This window comes from Salmo salar, chromosome 06 (genome assembly GCF_965601325.2).
Source record: "Salmo salar chromosome 06, fSalSal1, whole genome shotgun sequence".
NCBI lineage: Eukaryota > Metazoa > Chordata > Actinopteri > Salmoniformes > Salmonidae > Salmo > Salmo salar.
The window spans coordinates 14,809,760-14,835,643 of record NC_138296.1 but is presented as its reverse complement, the minus strand read 5'-3'; the positions used below and the strand labels follow the sequence as shown (position 1 = coordinate 14,835,643).

At 41.6% G+C, this 25,884-nt stretch overlaps 1 protein-coding gene across 1 annotated transcript in view; it reads right to left on the bottom strand.

The window, feature by feature from the left end:
• Positions 1-324: 324 nt before the first annotated feature.
• The window catches only part of LOC106606332 (vesicular glutamate transporter 1), a 47,420-nt gene continuing 21,860 nt past the window's right edge, over positions 325-25,884 (bottom strand). Inside the window, exons 2-13 of the mRNA XM_045719788.2 lie at positions 19,356-19,608; positions 16,687-16,805; positions 15,017-15,131; positions 14,766-14,853; positions 11,999-12,085; positions 10,943-11,085; positions 10,623-10,772; positions 8,798-8,930; positions 6,372-6,482; positions 3,350-3,477; positions 1,849-1,918; positions 325-1,179 (exon numbers count right to left, since the gene is read on the bottom strand). Of these exons, the coding sequence (XP_045575744.1) occupies positions 884-1,179; positions 1,849-1,918; positions 3,350-3,477; positions 6,372-6,482; positions 8,798-8,930; positions 10,623-10,772; positions 10,943-11,085; positions 11,999-12,085; positions 14,766-14,853; positions 15,017-15,131; positions 16,687-16,805; positions 19,356-19,608 (1,693 nt within the window). The 3' untranslated portion in view covers positions 325-883. The remainder of the gene's footprint in view (positions 1,180-1,848; positions 1,919-3,349; positions 3,478-6,371; positions 6,483-8,797; positions 8,931-10,622; positions 10,773-10,942; positions 11,086-11,998; positions 12,086-14,765; positions 14,854-15,016; positions 15,132-16,686; positions 16,806-19,355; positions 19,609-25,884) is intronic.

The following is a 25,884-nucleotide window of genomic DNA, read 5'->3' as shown; positions in this document are numbered from 1 at the left end:
TGGATATAATGCCCACTTTGCCGATGCTGGAAAACATTGGACTGCTGTGTGCAACATAGGCCAGTAGCAATAGAAAATAAGCCTTGGGTTGAGTCGCATCCGTACCACCCATGCTTATAAACAACAAGCTTTTCAAAAACGAGACACTTACATTTGATTTCCAGACACACCCACAAATCCGACAGACTGCTCATGGACATGGAGACGTATTCGTTTGAAAGTAAATGACATGTAAATTAAACTCAACTGATGAGTGAGCAACAGTGGCCCAATAAGAGTTTTAGGTTCAACAGGCAAAATGTTCACACACACACACACACACACACACACACACACACACACACACACACACACACACACACACACACACACACACACACACACACGCACACACACACACACACACTGGAATGCTGAGCAACATCTACAAGAAAACATTTACTTCCTTCAAAACATCACTCCTGACTTGTCACAAAGGGTTCAGTAGCAGGAGGGAATTCTGGGAGATTAGTTCAGGTTCTGGACCACAACATACACCATTATCATCAACCCCCCCCCCACACACACACACACACTCTCACACACTTACACAAATGCATAAAAATCATATAATGTCCCACATGTGTAAATGTACGTATATACAAAAACACACCTATGACAATTTGCTAACCCTCTATCTTCCCTCACTACATGTCCTTTTTCCAAAACATCTGTCCTTTCTTATTTCACCTCTCTCTCTCTTTTCCCCATCTCCCTACTCTTCAGACTTGAGAAAGTTACCGTATACTTAACATGAACTTAAGTCAATAAATCATGGACTTAAGTCAGCCTTTTTAGACTTAGGTCCATGTTTAGTCAACTTATCTCAAGTCTGAATAGTGCATTATGTGAGCTCCCTCTCTCCCTCCCCTCCGTAGAGATACTGGTTGTATCCCGGAGGTTGAACATATTCCTCCGTCTTCTCCCAGTCCTGGACCCACCCTGCCCCCCCTCCAGCACCCCCTCCTCCGTTGGGGCCCGCTGTTGGCTGGCTCATGGCTCCGTACTGCCCCCCTCCGCCTGTGCGGTACATCTCTTCTGTCTCATTGGCCAGTTCGTCCTCGTCGATGATGCCACACTTCTCATCGCTAGTGTCCTCCTGGTCCGCCCACGGCTGCTTCTCCCCTGACGCAAAGATTCCTGGGAAAGAGCCAGGAGGATAATTCAGAATCAGGTTTGGGTCACATTAGATTCACACCTCGGTCGTAGGCTATTCATAAGACACCAATCGGAAGAAAACTGATGGAAACAGAAAGGGACTAACTGAGCTTGTCCAATAAGAAACGTTAGCAAAACCTTTCGCTACGATGTGATTAATACTTTATGTGGCAAAGTGGATTCAAATGAGTAAACACATGTGATTGAATTCATGTAATTGGATTCAAACATGATTTTGAATTTAATTCAGTCTGAATTCCCTTTAGGGTTCACACATGATTGATTTGGTGAAGGATTTACATCTGTCATTCATTCGTGATTCTCTTGCGATGTCGGAAGAACTCAAGTTGCATTCATTCATATATTGGTGATTTACATGACATTTACATTTACATTTAAGTCATTTAGCAGACGCTCTTATCCAGAGCGACTTACAAATTGGGCCACAGTCGATTCATTTGTGGTTCATGCTAAATTGTCACTGGATTCCCACTATTTTACACATCATTTATTTGCGATTCACATAGAAAACCCTCACACATGGTTCGTTGATAAAATTAACCATTTGCATACAATTCACAAAGACTCCCTGAACTATAGGTTCATTGAATGACTGGAGCTTCACACAGGAACCAACACATAAACACATACCATAGAAAATCACTCCACCATAGTGAACAACTGAAGCGATGAGGAAGACACCCTGCCAATCTTCACGCGTCTGAGAGAGAGAGAGCAGAGGTTTTAAGATAGGGAATTATGGAAATATAAACATGTTAGAATCATCCTGTTGACAAATTCTGGACAACAAACCAAACAAAACAGTTGAATAGTTAACAAGCTGTTTATGATTAGACCTAATGCCTTGTCCTGGACTAAAAGCCATTCTCACTAAATCATGTCCATTCAAAGTTCATTTCAGTTAGTACCAGTCTTTTTCTGCTGTCTTGCCGACGACTCATGGAATTGTCTTGACAATGACAATGAAGTAGGTAAAGCACAGACAGATCTGGGACCTGCCTACATGTTAGTCCAGGACTAGGCTTAATCTGTGTCTGGGAAACTGCTCCTCCATGTAACTGGTTAAATGTAATGCCAGTTTGATAGAACAGAGCGCTGTGTGTCTTGGTAATTCCTCTACATGTAACTGGTTAAATGTAATGCCAGTTTGATAGAACAGAGCGCTGTGTGTCTTGGTAATTCCCCTCCATGTAACTGGTTAAATGTAATGCCAGTTTGATAGAACAGAGCGCTGTGTGTCTTGGTAATTCCTCTACATGTAACTGGTTAAATGTAATGCCAGTTTGATAGAACAGAGCTCTGTGTGTCTTGGTAATTCCCCTACATGTAACTGGTTAAATGTAATGCCAGTTTGATAGAACAGAGCGCTGTGTGTCTTGGTAATTCCTCTACATGTAACTGGTTAAATGTAATGCCAGTTTGATAGAACAGAGCGCTGTGTGTCTTGGTAATTCCTCTACATGTAACTGGTTAAATGTAATGCCAGTTTGATAGAACAGAGCGCTGTGTGTCTTGGTAATTCCTCTACATGTAACTGGTTAAATGTAATGCCAGTTTGATAGAACAGAGCTCTGTGTGTCTTGGTAATTCCCCTACATGTAACTGGTTAAATGTAATGCCAGTTTGATAGAACAGAGCTCTGTGTGTCTTGGTAATTCCCCTCCATGTAACTGGTTAAATGTAATGCCAGTTTGATAGAACAGAGCTCTGTGTGTCTTGGTAATTCCTCTACATGTAACTGGTTAAATGTAATGCCAGTTTGATAGAACAGAGCGCTGTGTGTCTTGGTAATTCCTCTACATGTAACTGGTTAAATGTAATGCCAGTTTGATAGAACAGAGCTCTGTGTGTCTTGGTAATTCCCCTACATGTAACTGGTTAAATGTAATGCCAGTTTGATAGAACAGAGCTCTGTGTGTCTTGGTAATTCCCCTACATGTAACTGGTTAAATGTAATGCCAGTTTGATAGAACAGAGCGCTGTGTGTCTTGGTAATTCCTCTACATGTAACTGGTTAAATGTAATGCCAGTTTGATAGAACAGAGCTCTGTGTGTCTTGGTAATTCCCCTACATGTAACTGGTTAAATGTAATGCCAGTTTGATAGAACAGAGCGCTGTGTGTCTTGGTACCTTGTGTTTGGTCATGGCGCCCACTATAAGAGGGCACACCATACCCGACAAGGTGCCCACTCCGTTGGAAATGCCCATCAAAATGCTGGCATAGCGGGGGGCAATATCCAAATGATTCACGTTGAAACCTGAAGAGAGAGGGAGGGATGGGGGGACAGGAGAAATGCATAGAAATATGTTGGTTTGGCACCCAGAACCAAATCTCCCGCTATGTAACAGTCTGTCTGGAGAGACTCACCATCTGACCATGCTACAAACAACTGAAGTATGAAGCTTTCCTCATCACCAGTAGGCTGCCTAATCTAACCACAACCTTACCCAAACCCTAACCACAACATTACCCTAAACACAACATTACCATAACCACAACATTACCATAACCACAACCTTACCCAAACCCTAACCACAACATTACCATAACCACAACATTACCATAACCACAACCTTACCCAAACCCTAACCACAACATTACCCTAAACACAACATTACCATAACCACAACATTACCATAACCACAACCTTACCCAAACCCTAACCACAACATTACCATAACCACAACATTACCATAACCACAACATTACCATAACCACAACCTTACCCAAACCCTAACCACAACATTACCATAACCACAACCTTATCCTAAACCTAACCATAACCTTATCCTAACCCTAACCACAACATTACCATAACCACAACCTTATCCTAAACCTAACCATAACCTTATCCTAACCCTAACCACAACATTACCATAACCACAAACTTACCATAACCATTATCACAACCTTATCCTAACCCTAACCACAACCTTATCCTAACCCTAACCACAACATTATCCTAACCCTAAAATAAGACTAAAAACTTCATAAGAATCTGATTATATAGCCCATTTTTTTTCATAGCATGACCATTTCAACAAAAATCACTTTCAATGTCTGAAAGGGAAAGAACAGTCCTTAGGTTTGGTATTATCTTCCTGACTGTTGTTACTCAGTAAACCTAACTGACAGTTTGGTATTATCTTCCTGACTGTTGTTACTCAGTAAACCTAACAGACAGTTTGGTATTATCTTCATGACTGTTGTTACTCAGTAAACCTAACAGACAGTTTGGTATTATCTTCATGACTGTTGTTACTCAGTAAACCTAACAGACAGTTTGGTATTATCTTCCTGACTGTTGTTACTCAGTAAACCTAACTGACAGTTTGGTATTATCTTCATGACTGTTGTTACTCAGTAAACCTAACAGACAGTTTGGTATTATCTTCATGACTGTTGTTACTCAGTAAACCTAACTGACAGTTTGGTATTATCTTCATGACTGTTGTTACTCAGTAAACCTAACTGACAGTTTGGTATTATCTTCCTGACTGTTGTTACTCAGTAAACCTAACTGACAGTTTGGTATTATCTTCATGACTGTTGTTACTCAGTAAACCTAACTGACAGTTTGGTATTATCTTCCTGACTGTTGTTACTCAGTAAACCTAACAGACAGTTTGGTATTATCTTCCTGACTGTTGTTACTCAGTAAACCTAACTGACAGTTTGGTATTATCTTCATGACTGTTGTTACTCAGTAAACCTAACTGACAGTTTGGTATTATCTTCCTGACTGTTGTTACTCTGTAAACCTAACAGACAGTTTGGTATTATCTTCCTGACTGTTGTTACTCAGTAAACCTAACAGACAGTTTGGTATTATCTTCCTGACTGTTGTTACTCAGTAAACCTAACAGACAGTTTGGTATTATCTTCATGACTGTTGTTACTCAGTAAACCTAACAGACAGTTTGGTATTATCTTCCTGACTGTTGTTACTCAGTAAACCTAACTGACAGTTTGGTATTATCTTCATGACTGTTGTTACTCAGTAAACCTAACAGACAGTTTGGTATTATCTTCATGACTGTTGTTACTCAGTAAACCTAACTGACAGTTTGGTATTATCTTCATGACTGTTGTTACTCAGTAAACCTAACTGACAGTTTGGTATTATCTTCCTGACTGTTGTTACTCAGTAAACCTAACTGACAGTTTGGTATTATCTTCATGACTGTTGTTACTCAGTAAACCTAACAGACAGTTTGGTATTATCTTCCTGACTGTTGTTACTCAGTAAACCTAACAGACAGTTTGGTATTATCTTCATGACTGTTGTTACTCAGTAAACCTAACAGACAGTTTGGTATTATCTTCATGACTGTTGTTACTCAGTAAACCTAACAGACAGTTTGGTATTATCTTCCTGACTGTTGTTACTCAGTAAACCTAACAGACAGTTTGGTATTATCTTCATGACTGTTGTTACTCAGTAAACCTAACTGACAGTTTGGTATTATCTTCATGACTGTTGTTACTCAGTAAACCTAACTGACAGTTTGGTACCTGTATTGAATTACGAGTGGGACATTTCACTTCCATTTATCCAGCGAGTGGTGCAACTGAGCATCGTCTCTCAGACCAACAAGTTGACTGAAGAATACCCTAACTGATTGGTTGTTGTCTTTCTCCAAAGTGAATTGACCAATCAGATTAGCACAGAGGCGGGAGATGACACCCAAACCTTTGCATCACAAAGCATTCGTCACTGAGGATTCTACCAATGCTCATGCACAGACAGTGGACACGTTCCAGGCTGACTACACTTCAGACACATGGTCTCACAATGCCTGGATAGGTGTTTAATAGCTAACCACATACATATGTCATCAACAGAACATCCTTGACAGTTCAAAACAAATAGATTATTAATAATTCATTGATTGCATTTATATAGCCCTTTTATACCAACTGAGGTACTCAAAGTGTTTTACATAGTAAGGAGGAAACTCACCTCATCCATCACCAATGTGTAACACCCACTTGGGTGATGCACGGCCACCATTTTTGTGCCAGAACGCTCATCACACAACAACTGAATATGAAATGAAATATGGATTCTCACAGCTCTGTAGAAATGTAGTGACAGTCCTAATTCGTAGTCTGTTTATTTGTGGGAGAGAAAATCTTTCATGTTCTTACCTGAGATGGCAAATCCACTGAAGCCCACAGCGATGACTAAAAAGGAGATGGCCATGACCTTGGTGTGAGAGTATCCCACCACCAGCAAGAAAGTGGCCTCCATTCCAAACCCTGGTGACAAAACAGGAACCACAACTAAACACACTAAAATCACCACTAACAACAAACAGGAAAGATCACAATATGGAAAGGATCCTACCCTTTGACTCTAATGTTAGTCCTGGTATTAGGGGTGGGTGGTGGTGTTGATCACCATTTAGTTTTGCACTCTGTGACAAACATAGGTTGTGGGCAGAGACATATATTCAGAGAGTTGGGCCAGCTTTTAGAATTTTTTGCCCCAAAATGTACATATTGCAACTTCATCATTATTGTCTTGTCCTAGTCGTGTTTGTTGACTGGATGATTTTAATTTGCCCGTTCTGTCATGCCCATGCCCTGTGCCAGTGATGTGATGATGATGATCCTGTGTGGCTCAGTTGGTGAGAGCAGAGCGCTAGCAATGCCAAGGTCACTGGTTCAATTCCCACAGGAATCGTGTATATACAGATACTATAATGTTTGCCCTCACTGAACTGTAAAGTCATTCTGGATTAAAGCATCTACCATTTGGCACATATTATATCCCCTCTGTTTTAAATAACAATTAGAGAACGTTCTGCATTCCTTCTGATTTTATATAACAATTAGAGAACGTTCTGCATTCGTTCTGTTTTTATATAACAATTGGAGAACATTCTGCATTCCTTCTGATTTTATATAACAATTAGAGAACGTTCTGCATTCGTTCTGTTTTTATATAACAATTGGAGAACATTCTGCATTCCTTCTGATTTTATATAACAATTATAGAATGTTCTGCATTCCTTCTGTTTTATATAACAATTATAGAACGTTCTGCATTCCTTCTGTTTTATATAACAATTATAGAATGTTCTGCATTCCTTATGTTTTATATAACAATTATAGAACGTTCTGCATTCCTTCTGTTTTATATAACAATTATAGAACGTTCTGCATTCCTTCTGTTTTATATAACAATTATAGAATGTTCTGCATTCCTTATGTTTTTAAATAACAATTGGAGAACATTCTGCATTCCTTCTGATTTTATATAACAATTATAGAACGTTCTGCATTCCTTTTTATTGGTTCGATAGTTTTGTTCTTCCCCTCTCTGACACAAATAGGTTGTGTTGGGACGTTGAGCTAACGTTGAGCTAACGTAGTTCTGGCACTGAGAGTTACCTGTCTCCTGTTCTGTTCTGTTCTGTGAGACTGCTGTCATTAGCAGAGGGGCCAGTGATGCGTACACAGCAGGCTTGTGTTAGCGCAGTCCCAGCTGTAGAATCAGCAGTTTGATCCAGGCTAGCGCACCACTACCACTAGCTCACAGCAGCAGAACATGTCTATGTGCTGCGACCGTCATACACCATGCTCTCTCAGGCACTTTAATACTGCTTTTACACACATGATGCCCTCATGAACAAGCTGCCGCCACAGTCACACACTTTATTTTACACTCACGTGCTGCTACACACACACAATCACACATTGTCGTCATCAACTGTTTGGGCCTACTATTGCGTGCTCTCTCTCTCTCTCTCTCTCTCTCTCTCTCTCTCTCTCTCTCTCTCTCTCTCTGGGGATAATGATGTATTTTATTCTCTTCCCTCTCTTCTTTCTCTCTCTCTCTCTGTGCCCTCCCTTATAACTACAGGATCTTCATTTGAGACAGTTGGCTACAGCATGAAACTAATCCAGCAGCAACAGGAAATGTGAATTATTATGTGGATTAGAATTCATGGACATTTTTTGAAAAGTTGAATCTGAAATTACACTACAAGTTTGAAATTAAGTGTATTGCATAAAAGTTATCCTGCAACACGACGCCACCCCTCTCTGCCTCAGTCTCTCCCTCCCCTGCTCAGCTAACACCTCTCTATTTGCCCTCCCTCTCACTCCACTCTACCCATCCTCCCTCCTCTCTCTCTCCACCCACTTTCTCCCCTACTTTTCAATTCAATTCAAGGGCTTTATTGGCATGGGAAACATATTGTTAACATTGCCAAAGAAAGTGAAGTAGATAATAAACCAAAGTGAAATAAACTATAAAAAATAACAGTAAACACACTCACATTACACTTGTTCTAAACATTGCACTTGTTCTTCACTGGTTGCCCTTTTCTTGTGGCAACAGGTGACAAATCTTGCTGCTGTGATGGCACAGTGTGGTATTTCACCCAGTAGATATGGGAGTTTATAAAAATTGGGTTTGTTTTCGAATCTAAGTTTCCCTTAAGTACAGACCTAGGATCAACTTCCCCTCCCCCAATCCTAACTTGAACCATTAGTGAGGGAAATGCAAAACTGACCCCAGATCTGTGTCTATATAGGGTAAAGTTCACCGTGGAGTGGCCTCTCACCTCCACAGTTCATGAGCTTCCTGACGTTGGTGGTGGTCATGATGTTGTGTGTTCTAAGGTAGTCTGCCAGCTGTCCTCCGATGGGCACAACGATGGTCATCACCAGATGTGGCAAGGCCGACACCATCCCCACCTGACAGAGAGAGAGAGAGAATTCACAAAATGGGACAAACACCAAATTAAGACTCTGCATACAGAATTCTGCAAAAACATCCTCTGTGTACAACTTAAAACATCAAACAATGCATGCAGAACAGCATTAGGCCGATACCCCCTTATCAAAATCCAGAAAATAGTTGTTAAATTCCACCTAAAACGAAGCGATTCCCCAACCTTCTATAATAAAGCCATCACAAACATAAACACAAACATACCCCACAGATCCCCAGGACAGCAACACAATTAGACCAAACCAAATCATGAGAAAACAAAAAGATAATTACTTGACACATTGGAAAGAATTGACCAAAAAACAGAGCAAACTGGAATGCTATTTGTTCCTAAACAGGGAGTACACAGTGGCAGAATACCTGACCACTGTAACTATGTACAGACTCAGTGAGCATAGCCTTGCTATTGAGAAAGGCCGCCGTAGGCAGACATGGCTCTCAAGAGAAAACAGGCTATGTGCACACTGCCCACAAAATGAGGTGGAAACTGAGCAGCACTTCCTAACCTCCTGCCAAATGTATGACCATATTAGAGACACATATTTCCCTCAGATCACACTGACCCACAAAGAATTCCAAAACAAATCCAATTTTGTTAAACTCCCATATCTACTGGGTGAAATACCACAGTGTGCCATCACAGCAGCAAGATGTATAACCTGTTGCCACAAGAAAGGGGCAACCAATGAAGAACAAGCACCATTGTAAATACAACCCATATTTATGTTTATTTATTTCCCTTTTGTACTTTAACCATTTGCACATCATTACAACACTGCATATAGAAATAATATGACATTTGAAATGTGTCTATTCCTTTGAAACATGTGAGTGTAATGTTCAATGTTAATTTTTGATTGTTTATTTCACTTACTTTGTCAATGTAAACATATGTTTCCCATGCCAATTTTACTAGGCAAGTCAGTTAAGAACAAATTCTTATTTTCAATGGCAGCTTAGGAACAGTGGGTTAACTGCTGTGTTCAGGGGCAGAACAGCAGATTTTGAACCTTGTCAGCTCGGGGATTGAATCTTGCAACCTTTCGGTTGCTAGTCCAACACTCTAACACTCTAACCACTAGGCTACGCTGCCGTCCCAATAAAGATCTATGAATTGCATTGAATTGAGAGAGCGAGAGCGAGCGCGGCCTTTTTAGTTCCCAAAAACAAAAAATGTGAAACTATGGTGGGCCAAATTTAACCCGCAGACCACCAGCTGTTTTTCTCTGGGCTAGGGGCTAGAGGCCAGGGGCTAGGGGCTAGAGGCCAGGGGATAGGGGCTAGGCTAGGGGATAGGGGCTAGAGGCCAGGGGATAGGGGCTAGAGGCCAGGGGATAGGGGCTAGGCTAGGGGATAGGGGATAGAGTCTAGGGGCTAGGGGCTAGAGGCCAGGGGATAGGGGCTAGGCTAGGGGATAGGGGCTAGAGCCCAGGGGATAGGGGCTAGAGGCCAGGGGATAGGGGCTAGGCTAGGGGATAGGGGATAGAGTCTAGGGGATAGGGGCTAGAGGCCAGGGGATAGGGGCTAGAGGCCAGGGGATAGGGGCTAGAGGCCAGGGGATAGGGGCTAGGCTAGGGGATAGGGGATAGAGTCTAGGGGATAGGGGATAGGTAATAGGGGATAGGGGTTAATTCATAATTAAAACTCTGTCTCACCTTGCTGATCTCAAAGCCAAACACTTCCTCGAAGTAGGCCGGCTGGCTGATGAGAAGCAGGTAGAAAGTCCAGCTCCTGCAGAAGTTGGCTACGATAATGGCGTACACCGGCATGGACGTGAAGAATGCTCTCCACGGGGTTTTGAATTTCTGCAACAAGGAGGAATGAGAGATGGTTGTGCTCACAGTCCTCACCAGTCCTCACACAGCACAAAAGTGAAATTATAGAGGGATGTGGTGTGTGTGTTTGTGTGTGTGTGAGAGAGACAGTGCAGTTTATTTGAAATAAAATGGGGTGTGTCTTGCGTCTTTGTGCTTACCTGTAGAGGATTGGCAAAACCTGCTGACTCTCCGATGGCTTCCTCGATGTACTTCCTCTCCTCAGGGGTGATAGTGGGGTGGGCTGCTGGGCTTTCATACGACACCAGGATCCAGAACAGATACCATGCTATCCCAAAACTGCCTGGTAGAGGGAGGGAGAGGGAGAGAGAGGAGGAGAGAGGTAAAGGGGGAGAGAGAGGAGGACAGAGGTAGAGAGATAAATAGGAGCGAGAGGAGAGAGAGGAGGAAAGAGGAAGAGAGGTAAAGAGGAGAGTGAGGAGGGGTAAAGAGGAGAGAGAGATGAGGAAAAAGATAAAGAGGAGAGAGAGGAGGAAAGAGGTAGAGGTAAAGAGGAGAGAGAAAGGAGAGAGAGGAGGATAGAAGTAGAGGTAAAGGGGGAGAGAGAGGAGGAGAGTGGGAGAGAGGTAAAGAGGGGAGAGAGAGAGGAGGAGAGGTAGAGAGGTAAGAGGGAGAGAGAAGAGGAGAGAGGTAGAGGTAAAGAGGAGAGAGAAAAGAGGAGAGAGGTAAAGGGGGAGAGAAATGAGAAGATAGGTAGAGAGTTAAAGAGGGGTGAGAGAGGAGGAGAGAGGTAAAATGGAGAGAGAGAGCAGAGAGAGAAGAGGAGAGCGGTAGAGAGGTAAAGAGGGGAGAGAAGGGTAGGAAATGAGAAGGTTGGAGTAGGGAGAAAGGTAGGGTAGGAAGAATGGTCTCTACAGTACACTACAGTGATGACACGTTTGCAATAACATAAATTGTGTCAGTTTGGATGCCATTGTCACAGAAAAAATACCCAGCAAGCTCTTATTGGACCCATGTCTCTACCTCTCTCCTCCTATGAACTTGTGCTATACCGCTAGCTACCCAAAGGAGGCTAGCACTGGCTAACAGGGTAGTCAGCATACCACTTTCAATAGTCTGGGCTACCAACACTGGGTCATGGGCAGTAGGCAGCTGAGCAGGGGCCACCCACTGTAAGCTTGCTGGGGTTTTATCTTAGGGGACCTGTATGGTGATGAAACCGTTCAACTCTGTACTGCCAGGTTGGTTTTACTCACCATAGACGTAGAAGACTGAAGGCCACCCTACATACTGAACCAACACTCCAGCAAGAGGCATGGCCACCACAGCTCCCGCATAGGAACCTGTGACACAAAGGAAGAGCAAGAAACAGAAATATGGTACATTGATGTTTCTATTGTTGTTGTGTAAAGCCTCCGTCAGGCCAGATCTGAACACCTCAGCACCCACAATCAAAGTCAGTAGCAATAGCTAGCTAGCTAGCTCACACAATATTTGGTTCTGGGTTTCGAGATTAGCTAGCAAGATAACTAACTAACTAACTAAGTAACTAACTAACTAACTAACTAACTAACTAACTAACTAACTAACTAACTAACTAACTAACTAACTAACTAACTAACTAACTAACTAACTAACCTAGCCAACTAACTGTGGGGGGAAATAATTAACTTACAGTAAGAACAGTTAATTAGCTCTTTGCTAGAAAAGATTACGCCGCCTCCAAAACTGAGAAGGTGGCTTCAATAATGTTTACACATTGACCCGTCCTGTTCATTGTCAATGCCTATGAAAAGTCATTCACAGCACAGGAGGTTGGTGGCAACTCAATTGGGGAGGATGGGCTCGTGGTATTGGCTGGAGTGGAATCAGTGGAATGGTATCAAATACATCAAACACATGGTTTCCAGGTGTTTGATGCCATTCTATTTGCTCCGTTCCAGACATTATTATGAGCCGTCCTCCCCTCAACAGCCTCCACTGATTCACAGCATTATACTTATAACCCGTTACATACTGTATGTGGACAGGGACAAACTGAAATGTTTCTAACAGAAACATTTAAAAAGCATAACCATGGTAGCAATTGAAAGGGAAAACTTTTATTAGAACAAAGGTGAGGATACAAAAATTCAGAAGACCCAATCCAAGCAATTACATTACTGTTGATATTTACATTTACTGGACTTTTCACAGCATTTGTCAATAATAGAATCTGGAAATATGCTGGATATATTCAGTGACATAATAAGAATGTTCATGCAACATTTGGGCTAGGTGAAAATTTTTATTTGGAACAAAGCCCTGCATCCCCACCATCACACAATTACTGTTGATGTTTATGCAATCCAACAACGGTCCACTACAATCCAACAACGGTCCACTACAATCCAACAACAGTCCATTACAATCCAACAACGGTATATTACAATCCAACAACGGTCCACTACAATCCAACAACGGTCCACTACAATCCAACAACGGTCCACTACAATCCAACAACAGTCCATTACAATCCAACAACGGTCCACTACAATCCAACAACAGTCCATTACAATCCAACAACGGTCCATTACAATCCAACAACAGTCCATTACAATCCAACAACGGTCCATTACAATCCAACAACGGTCCATTACATTCCAACAACGGTCCACTACAATCCAACAACGGTCCACTACAATCCAACAACGGTCCATTACAATCCAACAACAGTCCATTACAATCCAACAACGGTCCACTACAATCCAACAACGGTCCACTACAATCCAACAACAGTCCACTACAATCCAACAACGGTCCACTACAATCCAACAACGGTCCACTACAATCCAACAGCGGTCCATTACAATCCAACAACGGTCCATTACAATCCAACAACAGTCCATTACAATCCAACAACGGTCCACTACAATCCAACAACGGTCCACTACAATCCAACAACGGTCCATTACAATCCAACAACGGTCCACTACAATCCAACAACAGTCCATTACAATCCAACAACGGTCCATTACAATCCAACAACAGTCCATTACAATCCAACAACGGTCCATTACAATCCAACAACGGTCCATTACATTCCAACAACGGTCCACTACAATCCAACAACGGTCCACTACAATCCAACAACGGTCCATTACAATCCAACAACAGTCCATTACAATCCAACAACGGTCCACTACATTCCAACAACGGTCCACTACAATCCAACAACGGTCCACTACAATCCAACAACGGTCCACTACAATCCAACAACGGTCCACTACAATCCAACAGCGGTCCATTACAATCCAACAACGGTCCATTACAATCCAACAACAGTCCATTACAATCCAACAACGGTCCACTACAATCCAACAACGGTCCACTACAATCCAACAACGGTCCATTACAATCCAACAACGGTCCACTACAATCCAACAATGGTCCACTACAAATCTCCATCTGGTTTAGGTAAAAGCATAATTTGAAAGCGCCTCAAATTTAAGCTCTTATCAGTGACCAAATCTGCCATTTTGATCTCTCATACCTGGACCCTGGAGGGCTACATACAGGGCTACATACACTTCCTGCAGCTGAGAATGCATCAATGGAGGCTGTTGAGGGGTGGACGGCTCATAATAATGGCTGGAATGGAGCGAATGGAATGGCATGTATTTGATACCATTCCACCGATTCCACTCCAGCCATTACCACAAACCCGTCCTCTCCAATTAAGGTGCCACCAACCTCCTGTGGAATGCATGCATACAGTATGTAGGAAGACAATGTGCTACACTAGATTTATTTGGGATGTTACCAATAGGAACTTTACTATAATGTTGAGGTTGTTTAGAAGCACATCTTAGCTACCCTCTTGACAAGAACATCAAGTAACATCACTAATGGTTTGATCCAGTAACGTGTAGAGTAGTCTTTATTATCCCCGGGGGGAAATTCATTCATTGTGTGGTTTAAGAGAGAGAAAAGGGGAGGGAGAGAGTGAGAGGATGTTTAAATCCATTTGTTTTAGTATCTTACCACAGAATGCTGTTGTGGCCAGTCGACTTCTCTCTAGAGGCGGGGCCCATTTGGCCCAGATCCCATGGCATGCTGGGTAAGATACGCCCTATAGGGAAGTAATGAAGTGATGTACACAGTAAATATCCAAACATAATATTCAACGCACGCACGTACGCACGCACGCACGCACACACACACACACACAGAGAGAGAGAGAGAGAGAGAGAGAGAGAGAGAGAGAGAGAGAGAGACAGATGCACTCTAAGTACCTCGACGAGGCCTTGGCATATCCTGACTAGTATGACACAGCTGTAGTGTGTACGAGCAGCAGATGGAATCAGCATGTTGAGAGTGGATGTGGCCACTATGGCGAAGCCAAACACTCTGAAACACACCAAGACAGAAACAGTCAGAGACAAACACAACCAGCCTTCATTTCAACCACTGAGAGCTATAGAGCCCAGCCTTCATTTCAACCACTGAGAGCTATAGAGACCAGCCTTCATTTCAACCACTGAGAGCTATAGAGATCAGCCTTCATTTCAACCACTGAGAGCTATAGAGATCAGCCTTCATTTCAACCACTGAGAGCTATAGAGCCCAGCCTTCATTTCAACCACTGAGAGCGATAGAGACCATGGTTCATTAGGGGTCAGTTTAATTTTCAATTTAGTTTAATTCAGGAAGTAATTATTGGCAAATATTTTCTATGAAGATGAAATATTTAAATTCTATAAAGATTTCAATTCATGAGCTGGTTTTCATTTCATTTCCTAAATTGACTGATGTAAACATGTAATTAACCCCAATCCTGAGAGAAACGTCTTTGGTGTTATTGATGAGACTGTCCCAAGCTTTGTAGCAGTTCAAAATGTCTGATGGAAATCCTTGAATATAAGGGCTCCGTCTATACTTCATTAGTAAAAATGAATACAGAACTTTTTGATTGAGGCAACATCCGCAGCCATAGTTTAGTAGCCAATGTATACTGTTCTTTTAGTTTTTGTACCGCTTATAAATGTGTCAAGCCAACTGAGTGGCCTTGTGGCAGGACTGTCCACCCTGAGATTGAAAGGTAGGGGGTTCAATCCCCGGCCAAGTCATACCAAAGGCTGTATGAATGGGACCCAATGCACGTCTACTTGGCCCTCTGCACTAAGGAGATAGATGGAGAATAATGTCCTGTCCAGGGGATGTACTTGTTCATCAAGCTGCTACAGAAACAGGAGACAGACTCCTGTTATTATGAGGCTACTACTTATGAATAAGTCATATCGGACCCCTTCATGTTTTCATAACACTACTGTTATTAGACGTTGTTTGGGGACAAAGGAGAAAGTAGGAAATATAATGTATATTTTAGTAAAATATAATGTATACTCTAATAAAATATAATGTATACTTTAGTAAAATATAATCTATACTTTAGTCAAATATAATGTATACTCTAGTAAAATATAATGCATAATTTAGTCAAATATAATGTATACTTTAGTAAAATATAATGTATACTTTCGTCAAATATAATGTATACTTTAGTCAAATATAATGTATACTTTAGTTAAATATAATGTATACACTAGTAAAATATAATGTATACTTTAGTCAAATATAATGTATACTATAGTAAAATATAATGTATATTTTAGTCAAATACAATGTATACTTTAGTCAAATATAATGCATACTTAGGTCAAATATAACGTATATTTTAGTCAAATATAATGTATACTTTGGTCAAATGAAGCCTAGTAGTAATAAAGTTGACCTCTGACTACTTTGAGGAAAGGTATTGACATACAAAAAGGAAATCAGTCAATCAATACAGGAATAATAATCCCAAAGCATGCTAAAACATACATACTTGTTAGCTTTATATTTTTTGACACATGAAACCTCCAGGAATCTGTGTGACAATGTATCCTAAAAATGTACTTACTTGTTAGCTTTATATTTTTGACATATAAAACCTCCGGGAATCTGTGTGACAATGTATCCCCAGAAGAAGGACCCGTGGATCATCCCCACGGTCTCTGGATCCCAGCTGAACTGTGCTGCCTGTGGGAGAGAAAGAGGAGGAGAGACCATGGTTGTGTTCATATGGCACCAAACGGGAGAAAACGATCTGGGAGCAAGGGACTACCTGGATTTGTACAATAAGAAACACTAATTTTGATTTTCAGTTGCAGAACATTTTGAAGCGTTTTTTCGTTACGCGTCCTAATGAACACAACCCATGACTATGCATGTGTAGCGGAGTGGGTTCGTTAAACAATGCTTGAGTGATGAGAAACCTTGCCTGAGACCCGAAGACGTGTGTTGGCTTCCAGTGCACCTTGATAAAGGCTACACTTCGAAAGGTGCTGATTGTGATAATAAAGAAGTATTTTCAAGTCAAAGCACATTGTCCATTGACAGTATTCTTCTTCCTCTGCACAAATTAAAGCTTGGACACACTCCAACCTCAGCGAGGTCGGAAACAACCGGAAGGATCCGGTTTTCATTGATACAGTATCTTCAACCTAGCTTGCTTTTCCTCTGAAAAATGGATGTGTGGACCCCACTCAGGTATTTATTTTACACCTGCTATGTTAGGTTACACACACTGTGAGCCTCCAAGCCCAAAGTTATAACCTTTGTTGTGGCCTGTAGCCAGCCCTCCCCCTAACCTAACCTGACCTGACCTGACCCAAACCCTCCTCTTCCCACAACACTAGCTAGCAAGGTTATTTGCAACCATTCAGACAGCAAAGAAAGTAGGGAAGAACCCTCTTCAAGAAAATGTTTCTTTGAGTAGAAAGTGTGCCACATAGAACCATCGGTCACTTCAAAGAGCCTCCCTTTTTCAGACATTTACATTTGAGTCGTTAGCGCAGACAGTCATAGTAAGTAAATGTTTTCCTCATTAAAGCAGACAGTCATAGTAAGTAAATGTTTTCCTCATTAAATCAGACAGTCATAGTAAGTAAATGTTTTCCTCATTAAAGCAGACAGTCATAGTAAGTATATGTTTTCCTCATTAAAGCAGACAGTCATAGTAAGTAAATGTTTTCCTCATTAAAGCAGACAGTCATAGTAAGTAAATGTTTTCCTCATTAAAGCAGACAGTCATAGTAAGTAAATGTTTTCCTCATTAAAGCAGACAGTAATAGTAAGTAAATGTTTTCCTCATTAAAGCAGACAGTCATAGTAAGTAAATGTTTTCCTCATTAAAGCAGACAGTCATAGTAAGTAAATGTTTTCCTCATTAAAGCAGACAGTAATAGTAAGTAAATGTTTTCCTCATTAAAGCAGACAGTCATAGTAAGTAAATGTTTTCCTCATTAAAGCAGACAGTCATAGTAAGTAAATGTTTTCCTCATTAAAGCAGACAGTCATAGTAAGTAAATGTTTTCCTCATTAAAGCAGACAGTCATAGTAAGTAAATGTTTTCCTCAATAAAGCAGACAGTAATAGTAAGTATATGTTTTCCTCAATAAAGCAGACAGTCATAGTAAGTATATGTTTTCCTCAATAAAGCAGACAGTCATAGTAAGTAAATGTTTTCCTCAATAAAGCAGACAGTAATAGTAAGTAAATGTTTTCCTCATTAAAGCAGACAGTCATAGTAAGTACATTTTTTCCTCAATAAAGCAGACAGTCATAGTAAGTAAATGTTTTCCTCAATAAAGCAGACAGTCATAGTAAGTAAATGTTTTCCTCATTAAAGCAGACAGTCATAGTAAGTAAATGTTTTCCTCAATAAAGCAGACAGTCATAGTAAGTACATTTTTTCCTCAATAAAGCAGACAGTCATAGTAAGTAAATGTTTTCCTCAATAAAGCAGACAGTCATAGTAAGTACATTTTTTCCTCAATAAAGCAGACAGTCATAGTAAGTAAATGTTTTCCTCAATAAAGCAGACAGTCATAGTAAGTAAAGTCAGAGCTACAGTCTTAGAAAAAAAAGGTTCCACAAGGCTTCTTCGGCTGTCCTATATAGGTGTCATGACTTCCGCCGAAGTCGGTCCCTCTCCTTGTTCGGGCGGCGTTCGGCGGTTGACGTCACCGGCCTTCTAGCCATTGCCGATCCACTTTTCATTTTCCTTTTGTTTTGTCTTTGTTTTACACACCTGGTTTCAATTCCCCAATTACATGTTCATTATTTAACCTCTGTTTTCCCCATGGTTGTTGTGCGTGTTTATTCGTTGTGAAGTGGTCAGTACTTCTGTGAGCTGGTGTGTTTCCCAGTGGGGAATTTATTGTTGGTTTATTTCGAGTAAAGTTACATTTTTACTCAGTTCTGTGTCCTGCGCCTGACTTCTTCCGACCCGCTACAAACTGACTCTTTACAATAAGAGAACCCTTTTTGGTTCCATGTAAGACCGTTTGGTTCCAGGTAGAACCTTTTTCCAAAAGACGTCTACCTGGAACCAAAAATAATCATTTTCCAAATGGGTTTTACCTGGAACCAAAAGTGTTCTACCTGGAACCGAAAAGGATTCTTTAAAGGGTTCTCCTATGGGGACAGCCGAAGAACCCTTTTAGGTTCTAGATAGCACCTTTTTTTTCTAAGACTGTAGGAAGAAAATAGAAGTGTGAGTGTAAGTGCCAGAACAGCGTGCCTCACCACCAGGACCTCCTTATTACCCTTCCAGACGGTGTGGTCGTTGACCATGCTGACGATGGCCACGCCCAGGTTGCAGCGGATGCCGAAGGAGATGCAGAAGCCCAGGCCTGAGAGGATGGCGATGATGTAGCGACGGGGAAGGCCGAAGCAGGTGCAGTCCACCACGGGCATCTCCTTCTCCTCCACAAGCTCTGGGCGGCCCTCGGCCGAAAGCTCGATGGTCTCGCCATTGGGCTGACGCTTTTCTAGGATTCTGGTGAAGAGCAGAGGGAGAGAGAGGGACAGTTAGTGGTAATAATAATAATTACACATGGTATTTATGTAGAGCTTTTCAAGGACCCAAAGTCGCTTTACAATTTTATAAAAGAAAAACAAGAAACTGAAATCTAGTAAGAATTGAATTGTGTTAGAATTGAACCCTGTGGTGCTCTGCTGTGGCTCAGTTGGATGAAGGAGCATTGTGGTAACAACAGCAAGGTCGTGGGTTCAATTCCCATATAATTTTTTTTTAATATGTTTTTTTATTTAACCTTTATTTAACTAGGCAAGTCACTTAAGAATAAATTATTATTTACAATGGCGGCCTAGGAACAGTAGGTTAACTGCCTTGTTCAGGGACAGAACGACAGATTTTTACCTTGTCAGCTCAGGGATTCGATCTAAAAACCTTATGTTTACTGACCCAACGCTCTAACCACTAGGCTACCTGCCGCCCCAAATCACATAGTATACTTCAAATGTATGCACTCGCTGTACTGTAAGTCTCCTTGGGTGAAAGCGTGTGTTAATGTGATGTAGTGTTAATAAGCAGGGAGAATGTGGACCAATGCAACAGCCAAGTCAAATTTCCATTGATGTGTTGAAAGGATACCTTTTTGTAAACCAACGTGTTTGTAATGTCGACGAGGTCAGGGTCATCTTCATGTTTAACAGGGTTGGGCTCAATTCCCTTTTCAGTTCAGGCATATCATGAATTTCAGTTTGAAGCTAGAGATGACTACATGACCATTTATTGAAGGGCCTGGGAGGTCGTAAGCCCCGCCACGCCCGCACACCAGTTTTTCTTATAACAACCCCAGCCGCGGCAAAAAAATGAGCATCACTGATACTGTGGATAGCATGACTGCTTCACAACCAGAAGATTGCAGGTCCGAGTCCCGGTTGGGCTACCCCCACTCAGTACTGTGTATTGGCAATCCATACAGACTGCATTAACATGACCCTAGCTATGTGTACACATGGTTAAGAGATCAAGCAAACATTTCACATAGATTTTCTTTCCAGTCTTATAGGGGTTTAATGATCAAAAAGCCTGTTTCTCCCAAGCTTACACACACACACACACACACACACACACACACACACACACACACACACACACACACACACACACACACACACACACACACACACACACACACACGCATATGTTAAGGTCATCTCTGAATCAGCAACTCCCCCTGTGTGGGAGCATCTGTTGTTTGCCTGGTCCCTAGGTGGGTGGGTACCAGCTATGGCACATTCCCCCAGTGTTCAGTCCTTCACAGTAGCCTATACCTGCTGCTGCCCTGGCACTGACCACTCTGTCACACACACACACTTTGGACACTAAAGCGCAGTTCTGTTCAGAGTCCAAAGCAGCTGAGTCGTGATAGTCCGGCGTCCCGTTGTTACATCAAATCAAATCAAACCACATTTAATTTGTCACATGCACAGTGAAATGCTTACTTACAAGCCCTTAACCAACAATGTATAATTTTCGATCTTGCTCTGCGATCACCATCTGCAGGGAACACACAGCTCGACCATGCACCTCCCCCAAATTCTCAACCAAAGCATCTTGCGTACGTAGCTCATATTCATTTCAATGTGGTGACGGTTGCAGAAATGGCTTCAGCCACGCTGAGAATTGAAAAAGTATGAAAGCCAACGGCCTAGTATTCTAGAACACTGCTGTGCGGACCCTGACTGATAAGCTCTTAGCCCTTCTGACTCTGTCCACTCTGTCATACACACACTGGAACCAGCACCCACCCACACAGAGCTGTGCTATCTAATTAAATGTGGAGCCGTGTATCCACAGTAAAGACATACAATACAATACAGAACCTTGGACCTTGATAACAAAACCACCATGATCATTATTATTGGAGCGTGAACACGAGCTCGCACACACACACACACACACACACACACACACACACACACACACACACACACACACACACACACACACACACACACACACACACACACACACACACACACACACACACACACCACACACACACACACACACACACACACACACCCAATCACAGTATATATGCAATGGTTAATTTCACCTATAGCTAGTATGGCAAAGAAAGAGAGAGTGAGAAAGGGACAGAGACATAATTACAGAGAGAATGAGAGAGGGGTAGAGAGAGAGACAGAGAGGGACAGAGACAGAATTAGAGAGAGAGACAGAGAGGGACAGAGACAGAATTAGAGAGAGAGACAGAGAGGGACAGAGACAGAATTAGAGAGAGAGACAGAGAGGGACAGAGACAGAATTAGAGAGAGAGACAGAGAGGGACAGAGACAGAATTAGAGAGAGAGACAGAGAGGGACAGAGACAGAATTAGAGAGAGAGACAGAGAGGGACAGAGACAGAATTAGAGATAGTTTGTGTGTGTGTGTGTGTGTGTGTGTGTGTGTGTGTGTGTGTGTGTGTGTGTGTGTGTGTGTGTGTGTGTGTGTGTGTGTGTGTGTGTGTGTGTGTGTAGGTGGGTGTGTGTGTATCGATGTGTGTGTGTTTTAGTGTGTGTGTGTTTTAGTGTGTGTGTGTTTTAGTGTGTGCCTGCATGTGCATGTGTGTGTTTATACAGGGTCACACAGGAGCTCACAGGTTGTCCAGTTTCCATGGAGGATCCAGTTACTCAGTGAGGTCGAGAAAAGCAGCCGGAATCACTGCTAGGAGTCATTGGGTTCCAAAGAGTTGATCCATTGTGAATCAGTCTGGACTAAATCAAATAGAATGTCTAAATAGAAAGACTCATCCTTTATTCAAATCAAGTGATTTAGAGATTCCTGGAGATGATTCTTGCCTCACTATTCTCCTCTTCCATTCTTTTTCTCCCACAAGTATGAACACACACACACACACAGACACACACTGAACACACACAGACACACACTGAACACACACAGACACACACTGAACACACACACAGACACACAATAAGCATTCACTGTAAGGTCTACTACACCTGTTGTATTCGGCGCATGTGACAAATACAATTTGATTTGAATGAACACAAATACACACCACACACAAGCAAGTCCAACTCATAGATTGATTAAATATTAATAGATTTTTTGGGGAGATGAATTATTGAGTTATCCCCCTTCTAATATTCTCTGTCTTTCCCTCGTCATTCTCTCTCTCTCTCTCTCTCTCTCTCTCTCTCTCTCTCTCTCTCTCTCTCTCTCTCTCTCTCTCTCTCTCTCTCTCTCTCTCTCTGCACTGAAAAATATATATAAACGCAACATGTAAAGTGTTGGTCCCCATGTTTCATGAGCTGAAATAAAAGAACCCAGAAATATTTTCCAGATGCACTAACAGCTTATTTCTTTCAAATGTTGTGCATACATTTGTTTACATCGCTGTTAGTGAGCATTTCTCCTTTGCCAAGATAATCCATCCACCTGACAGGAGTGGCATATCAAGAAGCTGATTAAACAGCATGAGCATTACACAGATGCATGCTGATTGCATGAATGTCCACCAGAGCTGTTGCCAGAGAATTTAATGTTCATTCCTCCACCATAAGAAACCTCCAACGTCGTTTTAGAGAATTTGGCAGTACGTCCAACCGGTCTCACAACCGCAGACCACGTGTAACCTCGCCAGCCCAGGACCACCACATCCGGCTTCTTCACCTTTGAGATCGTCTGAGACCAACCACTCAGACAGCTAATGAAATCAAATCAAATGAAATCAAAGTTTATTTGTCACGTGTGCCGAATACAACAGTGAAATGCTTACTTACAGGCTCTAACCAATAGTGCAAAAAAGGTATTAGAGACTGAGGCGTATTTCTGTCTGTAATAAAGCCCTTTTCTGGGGAAAAAAATGATTTTGATTGGCTGAGCCTGGCTCCCTAGTGGCTGTGCCTCTGCCCAATCATGTGAAATCCATAGATTAGGGCCTAATACATTTATTTCAATTGACTGATTTCCTATCATGAACTCTGACTCAACAAAATTGTTAAAATTGATGCATGTTGCATTTATATTTTTGATCAGTATATCTCTCTGTATGTTGGTCATGTTCTTATGCTGTGCTGCAGCTTGTACCTCCCCCTTTCAACAAAGCAGATTTGTTGTAATCCCTTCAAACGCTGAAAACACGCAATCAGTCAGACGCAAACCAAGAACAGCAAAGAAGATAGAGAGAAAACCTGGTTCTACATTGAAATGTACATAATATTTATTTAGAAAAGTAGTATATATATATATATATATATATATATATATATATATATATATATATATATATATATATATATATATATATATATATAGTATATAGTATATTGTTATATTGACTAATACAATGTATAGATAGAGGGATAAAAAAACAGTGTATTTGGATGTAAAAGGGATTAAATGTTATGTCCTCCCTCCATCCCTCCCTCCATCCCTCCCTCCATCCCTCCTATCTCTCTCTCTATCTCTCGCTCTTTCTCTACCTTTCTCTCTCTCTCTATCCTACACCCTGCTACTGTACCTCTTCCGGTGTATTCTCCCTCCCTCCTCACTCGCTCTCTCCCTTTTTCCATCTCTCATTCGCTGTTCGAGTGATCCCAATCTCCCCTCCCACTCCCTCTTAATCTGTCACAACATTCAGATTAGGATTACCCTAAAATATTTACTTCCGGAAATGAACATGGAGGAATAAACGATGGCATCAACCGCAACACATACTACCGTTCCCTGCTACGCTAGTGGGCCATCCTCTAGTCTTTATTCTACCACTCTATCCTCTAGTCTTTATTCTACCACTCCATCCTCTAGTCTTTATTCTACCACTCCATCCTCTAGTCTTTATTCTACCACTCCATCCTCTAGTCTTTATTCTACCACTCCATCCTCTAGTCTTTATTCTACCACTCTATCCTCTAGTCTTTATTCTACCACTCCATCCTCTAGTCTTTATTCTACCACTCCATCCTCTAGTCTTTATTCTACCACTCCCTCCTCTAGTCTTTACTCTACCACTCCATCCTCTAGTCTTTATTCTACCACTCCCTCCTCTAGTCTTTATTCTACCACTCCCTCCTCTAGTCTTTATTCTACCACTCCATCCTCTAGTCTTTATTCTACCACTCCCTCCTCTAGTCTTTATTCTACCACTCCATCCTCTAGTCTTTATTCTACCACTCCATCCTCTAGTCTTTATTCTACCACTCCCTCCTCTAGTCTTTATTCTACCACTCCATCCTCTAGTCTTTATTCTACCACTCCATCCTCTAGTCTTTATTCTACCACTCTATCCTCTAGTCTTTATTCTACCACTCCATCCTCTAGTCTTTATTCTACCACTCCATCCTCTAGTCTTTATTCTACCACTCCATCCTCTAGTCTTTATTCTACCACTCCCTCCTCTAGTCTTTACTCTACCACTCCATCCTCTAGTCTTTATTCTACCACTCCATCCTCTAGTCTTTATTCTACCACTCCATCCTCTAGTCTTTATTCTACCACTCCCTCCTCTAGTCTTTATTCTACCACTCCATCCTCTAGTCTTTATTCTACCACTCCATCCTCTAGTCTTTATTCTACCACTCCCTCCTCTAGTCTTTATTCTACCACTCCATCCTCTAGTCTTTATTCTACCACTCCATCCTCTAGTCTTTATTCTACCACTCTATCCTCTAGTCTTTATTCTACCACTCCATCCTCTAGTCTTTATTCTACCACTCCATCCTCTAGTCTTTATTCTACCACTCCATCCTCTAGTCTTTATTCTACCACTCCCTCCTCTAGTCTTTACTCTACCACTCCATCCTCTAGTCTTTATTCTACCACTCCATCCTCTAGTCTTTATTCTACCACTCCATCCTCTAGTCTTTATTCTACCACTCCACCCTCTAGTCTTTATTCTACCACTCCATCCTCTAGTCTTTATTCTACCACTCCCTCCTCTAGTCTTTATTCTACCACTCCCTCCTCTAGTCTTTATTCTACCACTCCATCCTCTAGTCTTTATTCTACCACTCCCTCCTCTAGTCTTTATTCTACCACTCCATCCTCTAGTCTTTATTCTACCACTCCATCCTCTAGTCTTTATTCTACCACTCCCTCCTCTAGTCTTTATTCTACCACTCCATCCTCTAGTCTTTATTCTACCACTCCATCCTCTAGTCTTTATTCTACCACTCCATCCTCTAGTCTTTATTCTACCACTCCATCCTCTAGTCTTTATTCTACCACTCCATCCTCTAGTCTTTATTCTACCACTCTATCCTCTAGTCTTTATTCT